This window comes from Lemur catta, chromosome 1 (genome assembly GCF_020740605.2).
Source record: "Lemur catta isolate mLemCat1 chromosome 1, mLemCat1.pri, whole genome shotgun sequence".
NCBI classification, from domain to species: Eukaryota; Metazoa; Chordata; class Mammalia; order Primates; family Lemuridae; genus Lemur; species Lemur catta.
In genome coordinates, this window is record NC_059128.1 from 3,281,212 (window position 1) to 3,306,344 (window position 25,133).

At 43.6% G+C, this 25,133-nt stretch overlaps 1 protein-coding gene across 3 annotated transcripts in view; it reads right to left on the minus strand.

The window, feature by feature from the left end:
- TECPR2 (tectonin beta-propeller repeat containing 2) overlaps positions 1-25,133 on the minus strand; it is a 92,741-nt gene that overhangs the window by 47,111 nt on the left and 20,497 nt on the right. For all 3 annotated transcript variants that reach the window (XM_045560203.1, XM_045560214.1, XM_045560223.1), the window contains exons 3-6: positions 17,252-17,380; positions 16,723-16,854; positions 11,958-12,115; positions 2,242-2,554 (exon numbers count right to left, since the gene is read on the minus strand). In XM_045560203.1, coding sequence (XP_045416159.1) covers positions 2,242-2,554; positions 11,958-12,115; positions 16,723-16,854; positions 17,252-17,380 — 732 coding nt within the window. The remainder of the gene's footprint in view (positions 1-2,241; positions 2,555-11,957; positions 12,116-16,722; positions 16,855-17,251; positions 17,381-25,133) is intronic.

The window sequence follows — 25,133 nt, forward strand, 5'->3', positions numbered from 1 at the left end:
CACGCCAAACCCAGTCCTGTCCTCCATGCTCATGTGTCTGGCATGTGCTTTTCTCTCTGCTTGAATTCCTTTCCTGTACCTGTTCACTGGGGAGTTCCCGTTAGGCCCAGGCGCCAACTCTTCGAGAAGCAGTCCCTGACAAGCTCGCCCTCGTGGCAATGCCCAGGGCTCCCCAGTAGCTCACAGCACTTTATCCAAACTTCCATTTGGCACGTCACTCCCAGGCAAGAATAACGTGCGGACATGTCTAGATTCCCCTGCTATATGTGCTCCTGTGGGAGAGGCTGGTGTGCACTGCCTCTTGTTGTTTTTGAATGAATAAAGGGAGAGAGGATCCCCCAGCATCATATGACAGCAAACGGCAACAAAACACAGGACACCCTGAGCCCACATTGACTTAAAGACAGTTCTTGCTTTTCAGTCAACAGTGCAAATAAGAGACTAGTTCAGTGCAGACGATAAAGAGTAGCGGCCGGGCGCGGTGGCTCACGCCTGTAATCCTAGCACTCTGGGAGGCCGAGGCGGGTGGATCGCTCCAGGTCAGGAGTTTGAGACCAGTCTGAGCAAGAGCGAGACCCCGTCTCTACTAAAAATAGAAAGAAATTATCTGGCCAACTAAAAAATATATATAGAAAAAATAGCCGGGCATGGTGGTGCATGCCTGTAGTCCCAGCTACTCGGGAGGCTGAGGCAGGAGGATTGTTTAAGCCCAGGAGTTTGAGGTTGCTGTCAGCGAGGCTGACGCCAGCCACGGCACTCACTGTAGCCCAGGCAACAGAGCAAGACTGTCTCAAAAAAAAAAAAAAAGAGTATCTAAGTTTGTTGCTAATTTTTAAAAAACCCTGACGAACAGTTGGAAACATGAGATTAGTTTCTGAAAGCTGCCAATCACGCTGCTGAGGGCAGTCCAGACTCTCATGGTGGTTGGCAATGTCTGGTCTTGGACAGTCCCTCTGTCTCCACTTCTCTGCCTATAAAATGAAGTTAATTACACCTACTGGGTGAAGCATCCAGTAAACGTTCAGATGAAAGAACTGATACACAATTACAAAGTACCTTGATACCACTAATTAATAAGCACACATAAGTTCAAAAAGTATCCAGGGAAAGAAGAAAAGTTCTCTGTACTGGGGAAAGAGTACAAAATGTCTTTCAAAATATTCCTTATAAAAGAAACAAACTCAAGGCCAAAAGGCACTTGGTGATACCCTAATCTAATACTTTCCCCTACCCTTACCCTACTTTACAGATAAGGAAACCAAGTTCAGGCAGATCAGAGAGTCCTAGCTAAAGGCAGAACTAGGCTAGAAGAGTCTAGTCTGGTTCTGCTCTATCAGGTCATTTTTCTTTCTACCAAACCAGTATTACTAGGCATGGCCAATAATAATAATTAAGAAGGCTTCAATGAAATGCATATAAATTTCTTTTCTGCTGACACACACCAAATAAGAAAACCCTTTACTTTCTATAGTCAGGTTCTCTTATGAAAGAAGAGAGTGTCTGTCAGAGGCCTGCTGAGTTTGAGAGAGGAATATGAGCAGGACAGGGCTGGTCCAGAGTCTGGCAGTGAGGAGTGGGGAGGGTGAGGCAGGGAGATTATTTTAAAAAGAGCAAAAGCTCTGCTCTTAAGACAAGGAGAAACTAGAACTGAACAGCTTTGTATAAAGTCCCTAAATCTGAGCTAGGTGCAGTGGTGGGCACCTGTAGTCCCAGCTGCTTGGGAGGCTGAGGTGGGAGGATCACCTGAGTCCACGAGTTGAAGTCCAGCCTGGGCAACATAACAAGACCCTGTCTCCTAAAAATAAACAAATAAAGTTCCTAAAGCTTTCTCTAATGGTAGTCTGCTATCATCCTGGTTTAAGCAGAAATTGTTGCTTACTTAATGACGCTGGAAACTTGCCCAAGATATGTCATCAAGTAAAATTGAAACAAAAAAAAGCAAAATGATATGGCTCCATAAAGGGAGGAATAGTCAGAGAAAACATGACCCAAGCAGATTCTAAAGAACACATAATTTCTTGGCAGGGGATAGGACTGTGAACAAAACCAAATTATTTTTTCAAATCTACAAAAATTACCAAATCTTCCTTTGATTCTGTTAACTGGCCCAAAGGAAAAAGTAAAGCATTAGAATCAAAACTGCTCCTTTCATCATTCTGAGAGCCCTGAGGCAGGACAGTCTGTAGATGAACACTCTCTCGCCTACAGACACCAAGGGTGTGGTGTGATCCCTTCACTTACCTGGTTGACGGTGTCTAGGAGGTAGATACTATATTCATTCCAACTCAATACCCAGCCTTCTTGAAAGAAACAGGAAACCAGCCCCAGGTGCTTCTCAGGCAAACTGCAACCTCCTCTATCTGAGGGTTCCAAACGCGGGTACAGTTCAAAAGGTTTGATTCCTCCGGCAAAAACATCTTTTAAGATAAATGTGGCTTGAACAGTTCCACGGACATCAGCCTTCCAGAGACGGAGACCAGGCCGTGACGCGTACAAGGTTAGATCACTTTGCTTACAGAGTCCTGGTATAAAACAAGCACCAAATTTCCCAGTACTAAAATTAGAAGAGAGAAAGAAAGAAAAAACCAGACAGGGACTGATTTAAAGTGATATAGTTGCCAACTCTGGTATTAACTACAATAAGAATTTTTTGGCTAAACCTAAGGAACTGATTTTTCATCCTTTCCAGTGTTTGATTTTTTGGTAATTAAACCTCACTGTCATCGCTGTACCCACAGAGGTCCTCCCACACCCTCACAAGTGTGCACCCCACTGAGCACACACTTTGGTTCCATGGGGACCATTCACTGAGTACCCGCAGTGAAGTGCTGCATGTGGCACTTTATCTCCACTCTCCCAGTGAACCCTCAAGACAAGCACATGGGGCAAGTACAGTCATGTGACACGTATGATGTTTCGGTTAAGGACAGACTGCATATATGATGGCAGTCCCATAACCTTATAATATCATATTTTCACTGTACCTTTTCTATGTTTAGATATATTAATACAAATACTATTGTGCTACCACTGCCTACAGCATTCAGTATAGTAACATGTGGTGCAGGTTAGCCTGGGAGCAATGGGTGTGTCGTAGGCTCTGCCATCTAGGTTTGCGTAAATGCACAAATGCACGGCTGCGGTCTCCAACCTCAGGGCTGCGGACCAGTACTGGTGCGCGGCCTGTTAGGGACCAGGCCACAGAGCTCCATCGCCCCCGCCTCCCGGAAAAATTATCTTCCATGTAACTTACCGGATGGGGGTGCACAGGAGGTGAGTGGCGGGCAGGTGGGTGAAGCTTCATCTGTATTTACAGCCGCTCCCCATCACTGGCATCATCGCATCACTGCCTGAGCTCCACCTCTCCCCCAGCCCTGTCTGTGCAAACACTGTCTTCCATGAAACTGGTCCCTGGGTACCAAAAAGGTTGGGGACCACTGCTCTATGGTGTGCACACAGTGATGAAATCACACAGTGATGCATTTCTCAGAACACATCCCAGTCGGGAAGCTGCATGACTATATTACAACTCCCATTTTAGAGAAGAGGAAACTGGGGAGAAGGTGATAAATCCAGGTCTGTCCATCCTCTCCCTGCTCTGAAGTTCTCTTCCTTCTGACATCTGACTGCTGTGCTCACTCCAGTGTCCTGAAAGAATGAGCTTCATGTCCAGAGTCACAACAACCCATCTATATTGTTGCCCATTCAGAATTTCTCTAAAACCATCAAAGGATCCATTTTCCTTTCCAGTTCCCAAGCTTGATTTTTTTTTAAATTATGAAATATCTGACATGAGCAAAAGAATGTTATATAAAGAGCCAGGCTCACTTAACAGTGAGGATATGTGCTGAGAAATGCATCATTAGGCAATTTCATCTTTTGTGAAATCAGAGAGTGCACTTAAACAAACCTAGCTGCTAGAGCCTCCTACACACCCAACCTGTATGGTGTGGCCTGTTGCTCCCAGGCTACAAACCTGTGCAGCATATTACTGTACTGAATACTGCAGGCAACTGTAACACAATAGGAGGCATTTGTGTATTTACACATATTTAAACACAGAAAAGGTAATGCATGGTGCTGGGACATTATAACAGCTATGATGTCAATAGGCAAAAGGAATTTTTCAGCTCCACTATAACCATTATAATCTCATGGGAATGTCGTATATGTGGCCCACTGTTGATTGGTATATGGTTACACAGCGCATGACTGTGTGTATATATATGTACATGTAGTTATGAAGCCTAATAATGAGACACCCAGGAACCATCCCCCAACTCAGGAAATAAATCACTAGCCACCCTACTGATGCTCTCTCCTGTTCCTAGTATTTCTTGCCCCCACCTGCCCCACATGTAACTACTGGATTGAACTTTGCACAGTTAAATTACACTATGTATCCCTAAACACTATATAACTTAGTATTGTTTATCTTTTGTTTTTATTTAAAAAAAAGATGCTAATTGTATATACTTTTGCAACTTGATTTTGGCCCTTAACATTATGTTTTTAAGGTTTTTTCCTCATTTTTCTTTCTCTTTTCTTTGAGACAGAGTCTCACTCTGTTGTCCAGGCTACAGTGCCGTGGCGTCAGCCTAGCTCACAGCAATCTCAAACTCCTGGGCTCAGGCAATCCTCCTGCCTCAGCCTCCCAAGTAGCTGGGACTACAGGCATGTACCACCATGCCCAGCAAATTTTTTTTTCTATAAATTTTTAGTTGTCCAGCTAATTTCTTTCTATTTTTAGTAGAGACAGGGTCTTGCTCTTGCTCAGGCTGGTCTCAAACTCCTGAGCTCAAACGATCCACCCGCCTCGGCCTCCCAGAGTGCTAGGATTACAGGCGTGAGCCATTGCGCCCAGCCAGATTTTTCCTTGTTGATAAAAAGAAACTACAGTGCTTGTTCATTTTCACTGCTCTATAGTACAGTAAGTCATCCTCACTTAACATCATACATAGGTTCTTGGATGCTGTGACTGTAAGTAAAATGACCTAAAGCAGGTCCTGGGATAACATCGTTTTCTTCAACATTGTTTCAATTTAACACTGATGGGGACAAAAATCGGTTTCATTATACGTCACTTCACTTAAAGCCGCAGTTTCCAAGAACCTATTGATCACATTAAGTAAAGACTTACTATACTCCACAATTTATTTATTCATTTTCTTGTGCGTGGGGTTTGAATTATTACTTTTTTTTTTTTTTTTTACTATTTTAAACAATAGTGTTATGAGAATTGTTGCACATACCTCCCAGCACACAGATGTAAATTTGCAAAGGATATTTCAGGAGTAGAATTTTTGGGTTGTTAGTAACATATTTAAGTTTAGAAGACAGATTCAAACTTTTTTCTAATGTGATTATACCAAGCTACACTCCCATCAGCAACCTGAGTTCTCTTTATTACATATCTTTGCCAACTCTCAGACTTCTACCAGAGTTCAAATTTAACAGTTTCAGTTCAATCCTAAGCTTTGCTGATTTTTTTCTTCCAAATATTTCTCAGACTGTGAACAGTAGAAAGAGTATTGGCTTTAGAGGGAGGCCTGGCTCGATGTCCAGTCTTGACATTTAAGAGGTATGTGGTCAGGGCCAGGTGGCTCATGCCTATAATCCTAGCACTTTGGGAAGCTGAGGTGGAGGATTGCTTGAGGTCAGGAGTTCGGGAGCAGCCTCAGCAAGCATGAGATCTGTTCTCTACTAAAAGTAGAAAGAAATTAGCTGGGCAACTAAAAATAGAAAAATTAGCCAGGCATGGTGGTGCACACCTGTAGTCTCAGCTACTTGGGAGGCTGAGGCAGGAGGATCGCTTGAGTCCAGGAGGGTGAGGTTGCTGTGAGCTAGGCTAATGCCATGGCACTCTAGCCCAGGCAAACAAACCTTATCTCAACAAAAAGAAGAGGTATATGGTGTATGCAGTTACTTAACCTTGCTAGATGTCAGTTTCCTAATCTGCAAACCCAGCATAATAACTCCCATTTCAAAGGCTGAACTGAAGCACAAAAAGCAATGCCTATGACACTGTAAGCCCCCACAAATGCTCAACTGCCCTGAACAAGGCTACAGGCAGCTTCACCTACGTCACCACCGCATGCTTGACACAACATGTACTGTGCCTCTCTCTCAACTCCCTGCACACAGCAGCACACCTAACCCTCCCGAGGGCCACCCCTAGGGCTCACCCAACACGGTCATGCAGATAATTATTTGGAGAGTTTCTCTGCATGTCAGCATCTCACTAGGTCCCTCTGGCACCTCAGTAACTAAATCCCTCTGGAGAGGGTCCAAGGAGGGTATCATATATCAAATTCAGCTTTGAAACAAAGATCGTTAGGTCTAACCAAGAATGTTTTGACATTGTAGATCTTCATGAACAACTCTAGAATCAGCATCATATTTGATTGCTGCCTTTGGTGGGTTTGTTCTGGAGAAGTCCAACTTAAAGGATTCTAGCAAGGGAGCCCACAACCTCTTCCTCCTGCCTTTCCTGTCAAATCAATTTCTTTTGGTGATCCAATTTTTAAATCTATTCTCCTTCTATTAATAAGATTTCTTAAAAATCTCCTATTGCTTCCACTTGATTTGTTCACCTTATGTAACTAAAGCATTCGTTTTAACCAACATCTAAGTCTGAGTTCCTACACATGTTTGGTGCTGTGGGTAATATAAAATATAAACAGGATGAGGTCCTCGCCTTATCTTATAGCACAGCAAAGCAGACGTGCACATGAACAATTGTAACATCATCTGGGAAGTGCCACATCTGAGGCACAAAGAGCTGCTCAAGGAGTTCAGGCCAAGGTAATATATCAGTCTGGGCATGAGAAGAAGGTGAGTCCTTGAACATGACTGGACTGTTGCCAGAAGGAGCAGGGTCCTGGGAGTGTCTGGTGAGCGGGTTGGGAGAAGGCAGTTGAGCTGGGAAGAACCTGCAAGAGCCAGGGACAAACTGTCCTAGACTCCAACTCAGCCACAGTCTACTTGCAGTGTGATTTTGTAGCACTTCCTAATATCATTTGAATTTGACACTAAAACTCTAACTTTTAAGGTCTAAGCTTTTCAGGATTCTTAAATCATAAAAAAAATTAATATAGCTTCTTAATTTTGATGGAGAAGACTTCTGGAAAAATCATTCGTGATTTAAGAAAGTACTTTAAAGCCAGGTACAGTGATGCACATCTATGGTCCCAGCTCCTAGGAGGCTAAGGTGGGAGGATCGCATGAGGCCAGGAGTTCCAGACCAGCATGGGCAACATAGTGAGATCCTATCTCAAAGAACAAAAACAAAAAATTTTAATTCCTTTTATAGGCCACATTATTATGAAATGAGTGTTTTCTGGCTGACAAATTCTAACCATAAAATAGTGTTTTCTAATTTTATGCATAATGTATGGTACATACAGACCCCAAAATGGGAGCATGACAGTCTAAGACTGGTGAGAGGAAGGATTCAAAGAAGCCCTGACAGTGATCTCAATAGTCAAGTGTCCACAGGCCAGCAAAATGGACATGGTGGGGACATTGTTCCGGAACTTGGTCCAGCTCTGACACAGATGCAGGCTCCACACCTATTACACTGGCTGCAGTGTGCAATGTGCTACTGTCACAGAGGACCTCCCTGAGGACAGGACTGCAGGAGACCCAGTAATGGGTGTGGAGAGGGATCTGACACATGGAATAACGCCCCACAAACACAGAGGAGAGCACAGGGAGCAGCCTTACAATGCACAGGTGGGGATGGCCCGGGCCTTGAGATTTTCTGGAAGTAACATATATGCTGTCTAGTCTAAGGAGGCTCACACACTTGATAAGATGACCCTCTCATCTTCTACCTCCAAGTCTCCCCGCCTGCCCACACCTGTCCTGCCACGCTCTGCTGCCTCGCCCTTCCTCTGGAAGAACATCCTGGCCAGAGGCTGACTCCTCCCTGAGAGGGCTCCGCTGAGGCCATCACCTGCAGTCTGCACCACCTCTGTGCAGCAGACAACCTGGCCTGCCCGCAACACACAACCTGCCGCCACACAGTCCTCTTCCCAAACTCCCACAGGGCTACACGTTCCCCTCTTCCTGTGTTCCCTTGTACAAAAAACATCCCTCCAAGAAGATGTCTATATTCACTGTTCACTCCTCTTTCAGCACCTCCGATTCCTCGGCCCTGCTCTTCACAAGGGAGATCATGAACGGCCTCCATGCTGTCCAGTCCAAAAGCCTGTCTCAGCCTGTCCCTCAGGCCCAACAGCCACTCTGTCCCTCCACGTGGCCTCTGACGCCTCACTCCGCTAACCTCCCGACTCCCGCCCCCCTGCCCTGGCAGTGCCCTCCGTCCACACCCTGACGGCCCAGGGCACAGCTCCCCCAGCCAGCAGCGAGCTCCATGCCGGCCGTCCACCGGCCCACGCCAGCTCTCCACTGGGAGGAAGAGGATTCTACGGGTCCACAGAAGACTGTTTCATCTCCTTCTCCCTCTCACGCCCCAACACATAACAAATAATTTCCCCCTGCCCAGGCTTCTCCGTGTCAATAAACAGCATCTCCACTTACCCAGCCGTGCAGGTCACCAACCTAGTATCACCTCAGACTCACGTCTCTCACAGCCCAGAGCCAATGTGGCAGCAAACGTGTCCGCTCTGTTTTGGACACAATCCCACCACCTACCCCCCTGCCTCAGCACGGACCCCACCGTCTCTCACCTTGATCACCCAGAGCCCATCACTGGCCCCCTGAGCCACCACTCTTGCCCCCTCTGGCATGTTTCCAGACAGCAGCCAGAGTGACCTTCCCCGGTCAAAACCCTCTTGCGACTGGCCACAGCACCAGAATAAAGCAGCCCCCTGAGCAGGGCCACACAGCCTGTGGGAGGGGGGCCCCCCAACCCATCCTCTGCACCACACACCTGGTCCTGCTGCTCAGACTAGCAGGCACTCGGTGTTTGGGTCCCTCCCCATCAAGGGCTTCTCTCCAAGCTCTTCTTCAGGATCAGCTCAGGCCACCCCTCAGGAGCCTTCCCTGCCTTCCTATTGAAAGAGGCCTCTGTGTCCCCTGCTTCCTCCTCTCTGGCCCCTGGCTTGTCACTAGGGAATGCGCTGTGCCTGTTTCATGCGCCCCGCAGAGCAGAGGGTGCCGGCTGCGCAGCTGTCTCCCAGGTGAAGGGCAGAGACCCGCTGCGGAGACTCCAGTGCTGGATGAACACGCACTGCCTAGGTGGACTCAGCCACATGCGGGGGTGTCAGCGTCACCTGTGTCTGATGACCTAACTTTCTTCTCTGGCCAAGACCTGGACGTGTAACTCCTTGCTGCCATCCTCATGTGGCTGCCGACCGGGCATCTCAGACTCAGCACATCCAAACCAGAACTGACGTCCACCTTGGTCTCCCCGACCCAGCCTGTCTCTCCCGTCTCAGTCAACGGCTGCCCCATCTCCCGAGCTGCTTTAGCAAGAGCACGGCAATCATATTTTATTCTTTCCTTCATGCTGTCCACTACATCCAATCCATTATCCAGCCCTGTCCTTTCAATCTCCGAACTGCTTCTCCCTCCAGCTACCCCTCTGCTCTTGGTGATGATGCCCTAGTGCGGCCTCCAACCCTGCTCCCCTGGGCCCCCACAATGGCCCCCTCCTGCTCACCTCTTGCCCGTCTAAAATTAATTTTCTACACAGAACTAGGGTAGGCTACAGAACACAGTTCAGATTGTTATTCTCCAGCCTAAAGCCCTACAGTAGCATTCCATGGCACCTAAAATAAATCAAGTCACAGCACCCTCTCCCAAGCTGGCCTACACCTTCCTCTCCAACCTCACTTTATACCAGTGCCCCAGCCCACTTCTGGCTCCTTGAATAGTGCTGCCCCAACCTGGGGCCTTGGCATGTGCAGCTCCCTGAGCCTGGAATGCCCTTCCACCAGCTCCCCCAGGCTGTAGGCTCCAGCTTAACTACCACTGCCCCGTGGAGGCCTTTCCTCACCTTCCATCCCAAAAAAACGCCCTGCCCCCACGCCTAGCAACTTTCCAATGCCCCACCCTGTCTCCTTTTAGCATTTATTGTGGTCTGTCCATTTATCTTGCTGATGGACTTTCTCTCCTGTCATGTCTGAGGGCAGGGCCTTGTCCCAGGTGGTCTTTTCACTGGCTACTGTGCCCCTGCGTGTGCCTGCCTAGCAGCCGCTCACGAAACACTCGCTGAGGGGAGCCCTGCTTCTGGGGCCAGACGTGTAACTACCATCTAACATAGTAACAGCAGAAAGGCAAGCCTTTAATGGAAAGTTTAAAAGGTTTCCATTTATTCGATGTTAACCTCCATTTCTCTAAGGCTCAATAAAATAACCCTCCTTCTGAGAAAGGGGTCATATTTATTTGTTTCTGTATCTGGGACAGTTCCTAGCACAGAGTGTGCTTTTAATCAATGTTGCCAAAAAACCTGACCACACAAACATACCAGGAGAGGGTCACAGAAGTTGCTCAGGTCTCCACACAAAAATTATTAACAGAAGCCAGTTAAGAGACTGTTGGGTACGTGACCCACATGAAAGGTAAATCTCTCTGTTTACACTCTGCCTTCCTTCCAAAAAGACAATGGAGTAAGACATTGACAGATGAACCAGGACAAAATGCCAGACAGGAGAGTAGGATATCGCAGAGGGAAAGTCAGAACTAAGTTCTGCAGAACCATCATGCCCAAGCGACAAACCCCACTGAGTTTCCCAGGGGCCAATGGGGAGATTACTGTCATAAAAAGGCCAGATTGTTGATGGAATTAAGAAAGTATTCAGCATGGAAAACAGAAGCCGAAAGGGAAGTATGAGAGTGTCTTTTAACAGCTGAAGGGCTGCCATGCAGACAAGAGAATAAACTTCTACTGTGTTGCTGCAAAGCACGGGACAGAGTAGTGCGTGGTGAGTACTACCACAGCAGCTGTCTCCACCCATCTGGCCTCCCCCGACCCTCCCCAATGGCCTGTCACCGATGGCACCACCAGCCTCGGGCTCTCGTCCACGCCTGCCAATCTCACCACGTTTCCAAGTCGCCTGCTCTCACTCTCCCCAGAGCCAGCCTCAAACCCTCTGCATGTGCCTTGACCATCTGCTGCCCTGCACGGATTCTCTGCAGGCAACAGTGCCCTTTACCGGGAGACATGAGATGGGAACTCCTCCCCTTCCCCCCGCCAATCTATAAGCAATGCTTGCGGGTTGATCAACCAATGATCTGTGCCGATGCTGCCCTCACTCCCTCCCACCACCCCCATCTTCACTTCTTGTCCCCTCTTCTCAGGATAAGGACAGGTTAGCTCTACTGCTCTACCTACCCCCTTCCTCACCCCATCCCCACAAAAACAAGCTGCAGAGTTCCCAGGCATGTCTTATGGGCTGGGGTGGGGACCATGTATTACAGTCATCCAGGTGTTCCATCCGCCATTTTCCACCCAGCTGCTTGGTGGTCAAAGGAGGGAGAATCTCAGGTGGAACCCTCCCCTTCCTTGGCTAATCCCACTCACCCTGCAGGCCCCATGCCTTCGGGCCGTCTCGCTCGGCTGGATAGAAGCCTGTTTAAACTCATACAGCACCTTGTGTGCTGCTCCAAGCAGCCAACGCAACTGTTAACAAGTGGTCTGTCTGCACTTCAGTTTCCACAACGAAGGGCTCAGATCTGCATTTACCACATCATCCCCGAGCCCACCACAGTCCACAGAGACACTCGGTAAACACTCGCTGAATAGGGAGTGGGCATACACCCTGACTCCTCACCAGGGCCACGTGGGGGGAGGCCTGCACAGGGGCAGGACAAAGACCAGCTCCCCCAGGCTTCTCCACAGACCATGGGCTCTGGGGCAGAGTGGCTGCACCCCCAGCTTAGAGCTGCCGTGGGCCTGCAGCTGGAAACTGGGAAATCCAGGAAAACTCAAGGCACATTTTGCAACAAGGTCCAACTTCAGGCCAAACTGGAAGACTTGCGAAGCTTACCTTTTCCTTGGTTGTGTTCCAATTTGCTTGACAGATTTTTCTTCCGTGTAAAAAAGCAGACTTCTCTGCAGAGTAGAGACAAGCAGCACTTTCTGGCTATAATCCAGCTGCACAATGGAAGAAGGTTCCTCTAACACCAAGTGGGAGTTACAGACGCCCTGTCAGAGAGAGTCCAGTCACGCCCGACATCAGTGCTCAGTTAAAGCAACACGACTGCCCAGACAGCTAGTGAGCACCCTTTCCACTAGTTGTATCTAGGTCAACTTACACCTTAAAATGTATGCTTTAATTCTCCTCAGATTCAGTGTCAACTTACTGCAATAAGATTATTTGAGAAAGTCCTTACTAATGAGAAAATAGTCGATGTTAATCTATCTCATGCTGTATCAGTTTGACAAACATTTAAAAATCTGTAAAATTGGCTAAGCACGGTGGCTCAACGCCTGTAATCCTAGCACTCTGGAAGGCCAAGGCAGGCGGATTGTTTGAGGTCAGGAGTTCGAGACCAGCCTGAGCAAGAGCGAGATCCCATCTCTACTGAAAAAATATAAAGAAATTAGCTGAACAACTAAAAACACATATACATAAAAAATTAGCTGGGCATGGTGGCGCACGCCTGTAGCCCCAGCTACTCGGGAGGCTGAGGCAGGAGGATCACTTGACCCCAGGAGTTTGAGGTTGCTGTGAGCTAAGCTGACGCCATGGCACTCTAGCCCAGGCAACAGAGTGAGACTGTGTCTCAAAAAAAAAATCTATAAAATTTCTTTTAAAATGTTCTCAGTAGATAGTTCAAAGAATCCATAAAGATCTAAACAGAAATGTCATACTGTGTGCATTATTTATTCTATTATAAAACACAACGGAATGGGATTTTCTATAAACTTATTGTGACAATGATTAGCTCTCTAGGTTCATATTATACTATCCCCTCACAAAGAGTTCAAAGCAGTTTTGAGGACATTACATCTTTGCCAACTGAAAGGGTCAAAGAAATTCAAATGGTATTAATATAAAATGGTGTTTTATACATATAAACACAAAATAAAATTATGGAAGGTATTTTACTGCTAACACAAACTATGTTTCATAGTGTCAAAAATCTGATTTGAGTCACTCTTCCCCTGAAGCAGTTTCATCAATTGGTTTTAAGATTTGGGGCCGGGCGCAGTGGCTCACGCCTGTAATCCTAGCACTCTGGGAGGCCGAGGCGGGTGGATTGTTTGAGCTCAGGAGTTCGAGACCAGCCTGAGCAACAGCGAGACCCCGTCTCTACTAAAAATAGAAAGAAATTATCTGGCCAACTAAAAAATATATATAGAAAAAATAGCCGAGCATGGTGACGCATGCCTGTAGTCCCAGCTACTCGGGAGGCTGAGGCAGAAGGATCGCTTGAGCCCAGCAGTTTGAGGTTGCTGTGAGCGAGGCTGACGCCACGGCACTCACTCTAGCCCGGGCAACAGAGCGAGACTCTGTCTCAAAAAAAAAAAAAAAAAAAATTACGAACAATGTTTTCGGATTCTGATTTTTCCTGCGTTTCCTGAGGGTGGTGCGTGAGCAGCTTTCTCCCTGTCTCCTCTCCAGCCTGCCCACAGGGTCGGGCGGGGGTGGGGCGAGGGGAAGACACGTAGCAATAACTATGGCGGTGGCAGCAGGAAAGTACAAGGGCATTTGGACCTTTAATAACCTTAACAAAACATTTTCCTACAGAGCAGCAGTTCTCAAAGTCCACAAGCCGGGAGGGTCCCTAAGACCCTTTCAAGTCATCTTCCAGGTCAAAACCATTTTCATGATACTTCAAAGATGTTATCTGCCTTTCTCACTGGGCTGACACTGCAGTGATGGTGCAAGAGCCAAGGTGGGTACAGTTACTTGGAACCTCGCCCAAATTGAGGCAGCAGCACCAAACTCTACTAGTTGTCATTGTACCCTTCACCACCACGCATTCACAGCAAAAACATGCATATATTTCAGACAGGTTTTAGTGCAGAAAAATTATAATTTCACCAAATCTTGACCCTTAAGGACAGGTAGTTTTGTATTCTAAGTTCACAAAAGGGCACACAGCCCTTCTGCTGCACACTGAAGTGCACTGTGTCTCTCAAGGAAAAACACTTATGCAATTGTTAGAACTATGAGCTGAGCCAGCTGCTTGTTTCACAGAACACAATTTTTACTTGAAATACTATAATTATTCAAACTTGGGTATTTGGCAGGCATTTTCTCAAAAAAACAAAAAACCAAAAAGCGAGCTTGTCACTTCAAGGAAAACAAGTGGTAGTATTTGCTGATTTGAAGTGAAGATTAGAATTTTGAAAACTTGTATCTGTCCCTGTGAACTTGACAAGATCCTCAATAGCAGGCCAGGCACAGTGGCTCACGCCTGTAATCCTAGCACTCTGGAAGCTGAGGTGTGAGGATCACTTGAGCTCAAGAGTTCAAGACCAGCCTGAGCAAGAGCAAGACCTGGTCTCTACTAAAAATAGAAAAATTAGCCAGGTGGCATGGTACACGCCTGTAGTCCCAGCTACTCAGGAGGCTGAGGCAGGAGAATCATTTTGAGCCCAGAAGTTTGAGGCTGCAGTGAGTTCTGATGACGCCACTGCCCTCTAGCCTGGATGACAGAGTGAGATTCTATCTTGGGGGAAGAAAAAAAAAAAAGATTCTCAATAGTTAAAGACTTTTGTGATCAGAATGCTGATGATATTAACAAAGGTGGTTTTTTGATATTATATAATAAAATGTATGAATACTTGGAAGCACTGCATCACTGTGAACCAGTATTTTCCAAATGACCAATAAGAAATGCTGCAAAATCATGCATGGGTAAAATTAATTTTAATGTAACAAAGTGAGAAAAATACATTCCTATGGTTTCAGATTCCACACTGTAACCTTTAAAGAAACTACCATTTGTCAATTTGAGGATATTAATAAAGAAGAATAGTCACAATTATCTGAAAAGCCTATCAAAATACTCCTCCCATTTCCAACTACATGTCTGTGTGAAGACAGATTTTCTTCATGTACTTCAACCAATGTATTTCAAGGGATTGAAGGCAGAATCCAGTTGTCTTCTATTAAGCCAGATAGTAAAGAGATTTGTAAAAATATAAAGCCATGCCACTCATCTCACTTGTTTTGAAAACATTTTCACAAAAATGTTATTTATGTTAACATATAATGGGTATGTTATTATTTCAAAATAAAATTAATATTTTAAAATTTCTCAGTTTTAATTTCTTTAAATGCCTCCAGCCTCTAGAAGTCTAATGCACTATCCATTATGCCACAAAGCCACCTCACAGTTTTAATTTTTTTCGTTTTTTTTTTTGAGACAGAGTCTCGCTTTGTTGCCCTGGCTAGAATGAGTGCTGTGGCGTCAGCCTAGCTCACAGCAACCTCAAACTCCTGGGCTTAAGCAATCCTACTGCCTCAGCCTCCCGAGTAGCTGGGACTACAGGCATGCGCCACCATGCCCGGCTAATTTTTTCTATATATATTTTAGTTGGCCAGATAATTTCTTTCTATTTTTAGTAGAGACGGGAGTCTCGCTCTTGCTCAGGCTGGTCTCGAACTCCTGACCTTGAGCGATCCACCCTCCTCGGCCTCCCAGAGTGCTAGGATTACAGGCGTGAGCCACCGCGCCCGGCCACAGTTTTAATTTCTAACATGTTAGATATAACCCACACAAACAAAAGCTCTGTGGGGTCCTCTTTCTAACTGTGTAAAGGGGTCCGGAGACTAGAAAGTTTGAGAACTACTGCTAGAGAATATTTGAATAGGTCAGTCTTGGATTGGAAGCACTGAAATTCACTAAGCTAATAATTGCTGAATTCCTACAATGCACAAAGAATGAAGGCTAAAAATGAGAAAAAGAAAGGATCATGCCACCGAGGAGTTCAGTCCAGCTGGCAGAAACATGAAAAAACAAAGAAAACACAGGCAATCGTAAAGCCACACATGCAGCGCAAAAGGCATGGGCTTCGGAGCAGAACCTTGGTTTGAAAGTGAGCTCTGCCAGGTGTGAGCTTGCACTGCTGGCTCGTTACCGGAGCTCTTGGAGCTCCAGTTTCTTTGTCATCTGCTTGGGAATAAGAACACATAGCTCCAAGCGCTGTTGTAAGGATTAAGTGAAATCCTTACAAGGTGGGGGCTGAGCATCGTGCTGCTGCTAACCTTTTCCTCTGTCACTGTCACATGGGATCACCTCACACAGGCCTGGTGTGGCTAGTGGTGAGTTCCATCCCCTGAAATCACGGACCTTTGTCCACAGTTATGATTGGCAAATGCCTGGCATCACTCCTACTAACCTTTCAAGGAATTAGGAACGATAACAGCTTCTTTTTAAAGTAGTAGTAATATACAACAGAATGAAAAAAGTAAATGTTCCAGTAGGCCAACTTTTTAGTCACAAAAGTAGGAGCTTACAAAACATTAGAAAAGTCCTTGAAAGAAAATGTTAGCTGGGCACAGTGGCGTGTGCCTATAGTTCTCACTACTGGGGAGGATGGCTTGAGCCCAGGAGTTTGAGACTGTCATGAGCTATGACCGTGCCACTGCACTCCAGCCTGGGCGATAGAGCGAGATCTCGTCTCTAAAAATAACTTTAAAAAGATTAAAAAAGAAAGAAAATGTTACAAATAACAATTGAGATTATAAAGGGACTATGATTGAGAATATAAGCTAACTAAAAATACAATTATGAATATGATTTTTCCAAATGTAAGAAGGCAAGATCCAACAATATTTCTGAAAATAATTTTACCTGGTCGAGATCCAGAGAAGAATAAACAATTTTCCCTTTGTCATCTCCAGAGAACAATTTCATTCCATTGGGGCTCCAAGCCAGAGCTGTAATGCTATTTTTGTGAATACCAGTGACATCAAACCTCCGAAGCTATGAATAAACGATAAAAATACACACACGGAAAAGAAAAGGATAAATGCTGTGAGCTGGGGCTTGTGGCAAGGTAATACACAATCGCTCCTATTTAAGGAAGAACCGGTTTTCCCAATCTTGTCTTCCATGCAGAAGTCTGCATGAGGTTCCATCTGTTTATTCACCCTCAAAACCCACAGAGAACACACCAAGAGAGTATTAAGCAAAATTGAAATTACCCATATGTGTTTTATGCCAAGTGTCCAACCAGGAACAAAAACGTTATCTGATTATAAACAGCACAATGTTAAGCTTTTCTGAGCACACATTGTCAAGGCAGATGAGGATTTCTCATTTTAAAATCCATGAGGAATTTGCCAAGAAGTCAAAAAGTGCTAAAATGATGAGTTCTTACCTGCTTATTTCTCCCTGGCAAGGAGGACACAAGTTGAAACACCGCGACCCTGCCCGAGGCTGTACCTGCTGCCACAAGGTCATCGAAGCAGCTCAGCAGCTTCACCACAGTGATGGGCTCCGTTCTCCCCTGCAGGAGGAAACATTCAAACATATGAATCTGTAACCAGGTAGGCTTTGTTTTTTTTTTAGAACATTACACACCAGCGAATAGGTGGGCTTTGAAATGTAAAACAAAAAAGACATTACCAAAGGAGTGATAAACTTCATCAAGCTACAGCCCACACATATATTCCTGATTAGAAATGTATACAAGTCAGAAAGATAAATCTGTTTAAAAAAACAACACAAAACTCCTTTTCCTTTCTAGAGTCTCCATCCCCCAATTTTTTATTATTGTAAAATACACACAACATAAAATTACCATTTTTTAGGTATCCACTTCAGTGGTATTCAATACATTTATGATGTTGTACAACCTTCACCACCACCCATCTCTAGGACTCATTTAATCTTGTAAAACTGAAACTCTATACCCATTCGACAGTAATTCCCTATTCATCCCTCCCCCTAACCCCTGCCAACCACCGTTCTACTTTCTGTCTCTGTGATTTTGACTACTCTAACTACCTCATACAAGTGGAACCATACAGTATCTGTCTTTTTTCTGACTTAGTTCACTTAACACAATGTCCTCAAGGTTCATCCATGTTGTAGCGTATGTTAGAATTTCCTTCCTATTTAAGACTGAGTAATATTCCCTTGTATGTATTTACCACATTTTGTTTTTCCATTCATCTGTCTATGGACACTTGGGTTACTTCCCCATTTTAGCTATTGTGAATAATTCTATACAAATATTTCTTTGAGATCCTGCTTTCAATTTTTTTTTTTAAATAATCCCCTAAATGTTCTCCAGGACTGCTTTCAATTCTTTTGGGTATATACCCAAAAGTAGAATTGTGGGATCATATGGTAAGTCTATTTTTAATTTTTTGAGGAACCACCATACTGTTTTCCATAGTGGCTACATTGTCTTACATTCCCACCAACAGTGCACAGGAGTTCCAATTTCTCACATCCTCACTAACACTTGTTATTTCCTGTCACTTTGATAATAGCCACCCTAATGGATGAGAGATACAGTTTTAATTTGCATTTCCTTAATAATCAGTGATGTTGAGCATCTTTTCATGTGTTTGTTGGCCATTTGTTTATCTTTTCTGGAGAAATGTCTGTTCAAGTCTTTTGCCCACTTTTGAACTGGGTTTTCTAGTTATTGTTGAGTTTTAGGAGTTCTCTTTATAGTCTAGATATTAATTCCTTATCAGATATATGATTTCCAAATATCTTCTCCCATTCTGTGGGCTGCTTTTTTACTAGGTGTAGCGGGGTACACCTGTAGTCACAGCTACTATGGAGGCTGAGGCAGGAAGATCACTTGAGCCCAGGAGTTTGGGACCAGCCTGGGCAACACAATAAGATCCCATCTCTAAAAATAAAAAAATAAAATAAATCATTTGATTGTATATAGTGGGTTTATTTCTGGCTATTTATTTCATTGGTCTATATGTCTATCATTATATCAGTACCACACTGTTTTGATTACTATAGCTTTGCAGTAAATCTTGAATTCAGGAAGTATGAGATCTCCAGCTTTATTCTTTCTCAAGATTGGTTTGGCTTTTCAGGGTCTCTTGAAATTACACATGAATTTTAGAACGGGTTTTTATATTTCTTCAAAAAACAAAAACAAAAACGGCCTTGGGAGTTTGATAGAGACTGCATTGAATCTGTAGATTGCTTTGGATAGTATGGGCATCCTAACAACACTAACTAAGTCTTCCAAACCATGAACATGTTTCTATTTTTATCTTCTTTAATTTATCTTCTTTAATTTCTTTCAGCAATGTTTTATAGTTTTCATTGTATAAGTCTTTCACTTCCTTGGTTAATTCCTAAGTATTTTATTCTTTTTCATGCTGAACTCCTGGCCTCAAGTGATCCTCCCACCTCAGCCTCCCAAAGTGCTAGGATTATAGGCGTGAACCACAACGCCCAGCCTCTCATTTTTTCTTAGTCCATCTGGCTAAAGGTTTGTCAATTTTGCTGATCTTCTCAAAGATCCAACTTTTGGTTTCATTGTTTTTCTCTATTGTTTTCCAGTCTCTATTTCATTTACCTCTGTTCTAATCCTTATTATTTCCTTCCTTCTGGAAGCTCTGGGTTTCATTTTTTTCCTTTTCTAGTGCCTTATGTTGTAAAGTTAGGTTGCTAATTTGAGGCTTTTCTTAATTTTTTTAATGTATGCATTTAAAGCTATAAATTTCCCCCTCAGCACTGAATTGGCTGCATCCCATAAATTTTGGCATGTTACATTTTCATTCTCATTCATCTCTAAGTATTTTCTAATTTACCTTCTGATTTCTTCATTGACTAAAGAGGGTGTTGTTTAATTTACACAAATTTGTGAATTTTCCAGTTTCCCTTCTGTTACTGTTTCTAACTTTATCCTGTTATGGTTGTGAAAAGAAGATATTTTGTGTGATATCTATCTTTTTAAATCTGTTGAGACTTAATTTGTGGCCTAATATGGTCTCTCCTGAAAAATGTTCCATGTGCATTTGAGAAAAACGTGTATGCTACTATTGTTGGGTAGAGTGTTCTGTATATGTCTGTTAGAGCTAGTTGGTTATTGTGTTAAGTTTCATTATTTATCTTCTGTCTGGATTTTCTACCTATTATTCGGGGGGGGGATATGAAAAGTTTCTTTTATTGTAGAAATATTTATTTCTGCCTGTAATTCTGTAAATTCTTCCTTTATATGTTTCGATGGTCTCATTATTAGATATTTAAATGTTTGTAATTGTTATGTCTTCTTGCTGTATTGAGTCTTTTATTCATATTTGATGTCCTTCTTTGCCTCTTGTAATCTTTTTGATTTAAAGTCTCAGTTGTGTGATATTAGTATAGCCACCCCAATCTATTTTGGTTACTATTTGCATGGAATATCTTTTTCCATCTTTTCACCTGCAACCTATTTGTGTCTTTGGATCTAAAGTGAGTCTTATGTACCCAGTATAAAGTTAGATTATTTTTTTATTCATTTTGACAATCTTGGTCTTTTGATTAGAGTTTAATCCATTCACATTTAAAGTACTCATAAGGGGAGTATGTATTTCTATCATTTTACTATTTGTTTTTTTTTTTTTTTTTTTTTTTTTTTGAGACAGAGTCTCACTTTGTTGCCCGGGCTAGAGTGAGTGCCGTGGCATCAGCCTAGCTCACAGCAACCTCAGACTCCTGGGCTTAAGCGATCCTACTGCCTCACCCTCCCGAGTAGCTGGGACTACAGGCATGAGCCACCATGCCCGGCTAATTTTTTTTGTATATATATTTTTAGTTGGCCAGATAATTTCTTTCTATTTTTAGTAGAGACAGGGTCTCACTCTTGCTCAGGCTGGTCTCGAACTCCTGACCTCAAGCGATCCACCCGCCTCGGCCTCCCAGAGCTAGGATTACAGGCGTGAGCCACCGCGCCCGGCCAATTACTATTTGTTTTGTATAGGCCTTATAGCTTTTTTGTCCCTTTCTAGCATTACTGTCTTCTTCTGTGTTTCGTTTTTTGTCCTGAAACATTTAAATTTCTTTTGTGTGTATTTTACAGGGATTTTCTTTTTCATTACCATGGGGATTACATTTAACATCCTAAAGTTATAACACTAATTTGAATTTATACCAGCTTCCCTTCAATAACATACAAAAACTCTGCTCCTTTACACCTTAGTATTCAACTTTTTTTGTTGTTTATGTCACAAAATTATATCTTTACAAATTGTATGCCCCAAAATATAAAGTAAATAATTCTTTTTAAATGCTTTGGAAATTCTTTTAAATTATGTAGAAAACAAAGCTGGGCTTTATAGGACAGGCTTTATCAAAACTGTAATCCCAGTGCTTTGGGAGGCCGAGGCAGGAGGACTAAATGAGCCCAGGAGTTCGAGACCAGCCTGGGAAATATAGCAAGACCCCCATCTCTTTTTTTTTTTTTTAGCCACACACACTTGAGATTGGTAAAAACCTCATCTCTTTTTTTTTTTTGAGACAGAGTCTCACTTTGTTGCCCGGGCTAGAGTGAGTGCCGTGGCGTCAGCCTAGCTCACAGCAACCTCAAACTCCTGGGCTTAAGCGATCCTACTGCCTCAGCCTCCCGAGTAGCTGGGACTACAGGCATGCGCCACCATGCCCGGCTAAGTTTTTCTATATATATTTTTAGTTGTCTAGATAATTTTTTTTATTTCTACTTTTAGTAGAGACAAGGTCTCGCTCAGGCTGGTCTCGAACTCCTGACCTCGAGCGATCCTCCTGCCTCGGCCTCCCAGAGGGCTAGGATTACAGGTGTGAGCCACCGTGCCCGGCCTAAAAACCTCATCTCTTAAGAAAAGGAAAAAAAGAAAGAAAAAAAAATTAGTCAAGTGTGGTGGCCCACAACTGTAGTCCTAGCTACTCAGGCAGCTTAGGCAGGAGTTGGAGGTTACAGTGAGCTATGATCACGACACTGCACTTCAGCCTGGGCAACAGAGTGAGACCCTGTCTCAGGTGGGGGGAAGGAGGGGGTGAGGGAGGACTTATAAATCAAAGTTACAATAACACTAGTTTTTAGCTAACTAAAAAAAATATTTTAGTCTCTTAAATCATGTAGAAAACAAGATGCACAGTTACAAACCATTCTTACAATAATATTAGCTGTTATAATTGTCCACATACTTTTATTGAGATCTTCATTTCTTCATATGGCTTTGAGTTACTGTCTAATGTCCTCTCATTTCCCCTGCAGGACTCTCTTGAGTATTTCTTTCAGGGCAGTTCTGTCTATCTATCTATTTATTTTTTTGAGACAGAGTCTTACTCTGTTGGCCAGGCTAGAGTGCCGTGGTGTCAGCCTAGCTCACAGCAACCTCAAATTCCTGGGCTCAAGTGATCCTCCTGCCACAGCCTCCCGAGTAGCTGGAACTACAGGTGTGTACCACCACGCCTGGCTAATTTTTCTATTTTTAGTACAGACCAGGTCTAAGTATAGAGAGAAATTACTGGTACTTCCAATTCCACCTGGTACTTCCAATTCCACCATCTTCCCAGAATCCTCTCCTTCCTTTCTAGGTTTTTAATCTTTGAAATGACAAAAACAATTGGAAAAACCCTCATTACTAATGAGGGAAATGCTGATCAATCAAGTACGAATACACCGAATTCTTATTAAGGTGCTTTGACAAGAGAGGTATTTTCTCCCCTCCCCACAAAATCAGCAGGAATCTGGAGTCAGAAGAGCTATCCTGGACGCAAGTTCTACGTTACTCTACCTGTCTCAACGTGGACACGTCATTCAACCATTATGAAGTGATACTTGTTCAGAATCTACCTGCCTCATAGGTCTGCTGAAAGGATTAATGAAATGATACACCTAAAATTGACTTATAAACTGATTCCTGGTGTGTTTTGGTTCTCAGATCAATAATAGTAAATAGCATTGACTGAAGCTTAATATGTCAGTTCATTAAAAAGCACATTTATAAGCATTGCTCACATTCAGGCTTCTCGCCTGAGTTACTTTTTTTATTTCAAAAGTATTCATTCACAAAAAGTACACAACTCTTTGACAGTTATGGCAATATCTCCAGTAAACCATTTAAATCTTTGACGTAGTAATTTATATAGTAATCAACCTGCCAAATACGTACAAATACCCTCCTCATTCTGTTACCCAGTGAGTTGCTGTAGCAATACAAGCTAAAGTAGGTCACAGTCCCAGCCCTCTTACAGTTTAGCTGTAGCAAAGAGACAGGCACATGAAGAGCCGCCCACAGCGAGTGGGGAGTGGGGGTGGTAGCGATGGAGCTCACTTTCATCTGGTACTTTATAGCTTTCAGGGTATTTTCAGGGGCTATAAATATATCTAGTGCCAGATCATGGTATAAGGTAAGAGATTTGGACCTTAAGCTACAGGAAGGAAAAGGGGATCCCTTGAAGATTCCTGATTTTGCCAGTGTATTAGTCAGAGGCGTCTGATAACCATGATTAGGAGTAGGAGGGAGAATGGAGGCAGTGGGGCCAGGCAGGAAAACCAGCTGGGAACCTTTTGCACTAGTTCAGGCTGGAGTTAAGTACGAGGCTAGTCTAGAAAAATAGTAAATAGAATGTGCATGAAGGCAGGAAAACCATGATGAAGAAGGGTTCGTCAACACCTTGTTAGAACAGTAACAATGAAAATAGCACAGCAGCTCTTCTTTATTGTTCTCCTGTGGCAGGCACCATGTTAAGTGCTTTACATGCTTTACTGAATCCTCAGACAATCTACGGGGGTGCTATGGTTACCCTCATTTTACAAATAAGGGGCTGAGCTCCAGAGAGGTTAAGTAATTTGTCTAAGGTTGCACAGCCAGTGAGAATCAAGAGTCAGGATTCACACACAAGTATGGCTCTCTCCCGAAGCCCTGCTCTCTGTGCTCTAGGCTTTTCTGTGAGTGAATCCAAGGGGCTTGCTGACGGATAGTTTGGTAGGCTTATGAAGAGGAAGGAGAAGAAAAAGGACTTTTATGATTTGGAGTTGGCTAACATGAGATCGATGGTACCATCAGCAGCATTCACTGGCATTGCTTTGAAAGGACAAGGTGACATAATATGTTTTAGATATACAGAGTCTTGACATGGTAGCAGGATGTTGGAAAGAAAGTATTTTCCCTAGGAATCTGTAATTATACAAACCATCAAATCAGGAATTAAAATGACTTACTAGAGATCTTGCTATGTCGCAGCATAAGTTCAAAACAGTTGTATAATTTTTCTGAACGAATAATTCCAAAACAAAAATAATCACTTAGGTGGGCCGCAAACCTCTATATCTATATGCAGTGCTTGTACATGTGCTTTTTAATAAACCAGTATGCTAGGCTTGAGTTAATGTCATTTAATATGATTATTAATAAATGTCATGGTCCTTAATCTAAGAACCAAAACATCCCAAGAATCAGATTATCAACACTTAACTATAGTTCAGATAGAAACAGAATATGAGGCTTCAACTTTGCATAATATAATAGTCTATTCCAAAAACAACCCTCTGCAAACACCTAGAAATGCTGAGTAAAATACATAACACAACCTTTTAAATGCATAGCTGAGTTTTCAGGGAAGTAAGGAAAATTCACAGGAGCCAAAAACAAAAGAATGCTGCCAAATCAGAAAAGTCAGCCCTGAAGCTACGCCCTACCCTGCTACTATCTGGCAAACACCTGGAGTCCTGGTTTTCCAAGCTGAGTGGATGAGGTCGGGAGCTGGAACTAGCATTCTCCACAAAAGCCAGAACCCCAGAGGCCCTAGCCATAAGTGAAAGAGTAAGCCAGGGAAAAATCAATTTGCTGGCAAATGGAGCTGACAAGTAAATATGTCTTATCTCAGGCATCGACTAACCGAACAAAAAAGAATCTTTGCGGAGAATCTGTAATCACAGGCCTGCCCTATTCAGCATCACTTGGAATTTTTTATTCTCCCTTTCCACTCAAAGGAAGCTCCACCTAGACAGTTAATCTGAAGTTCTTCTACGTTGGTGGCACTCCAAGGTACCTGGCACTGGCAAACATTCACTCCATACATGGAACACAGTCTCCACCTAGGTCCCTCAGGATTCTCACATGTTAGGATCAGCTAAATAGCTCACAACTAGAAATCACCACAGGGAAATAGGCCCCATGAAGAACAGTCAACTAAAACAAGCAATAATAGCATTGACAACCCCTAAGTATTTCATTTAGATTGAACAGATGCAGACCATAAAAGAAATATGCTTAAAATGCTTAAGAAAATAAAAAAGGAAATGGACATGTAAG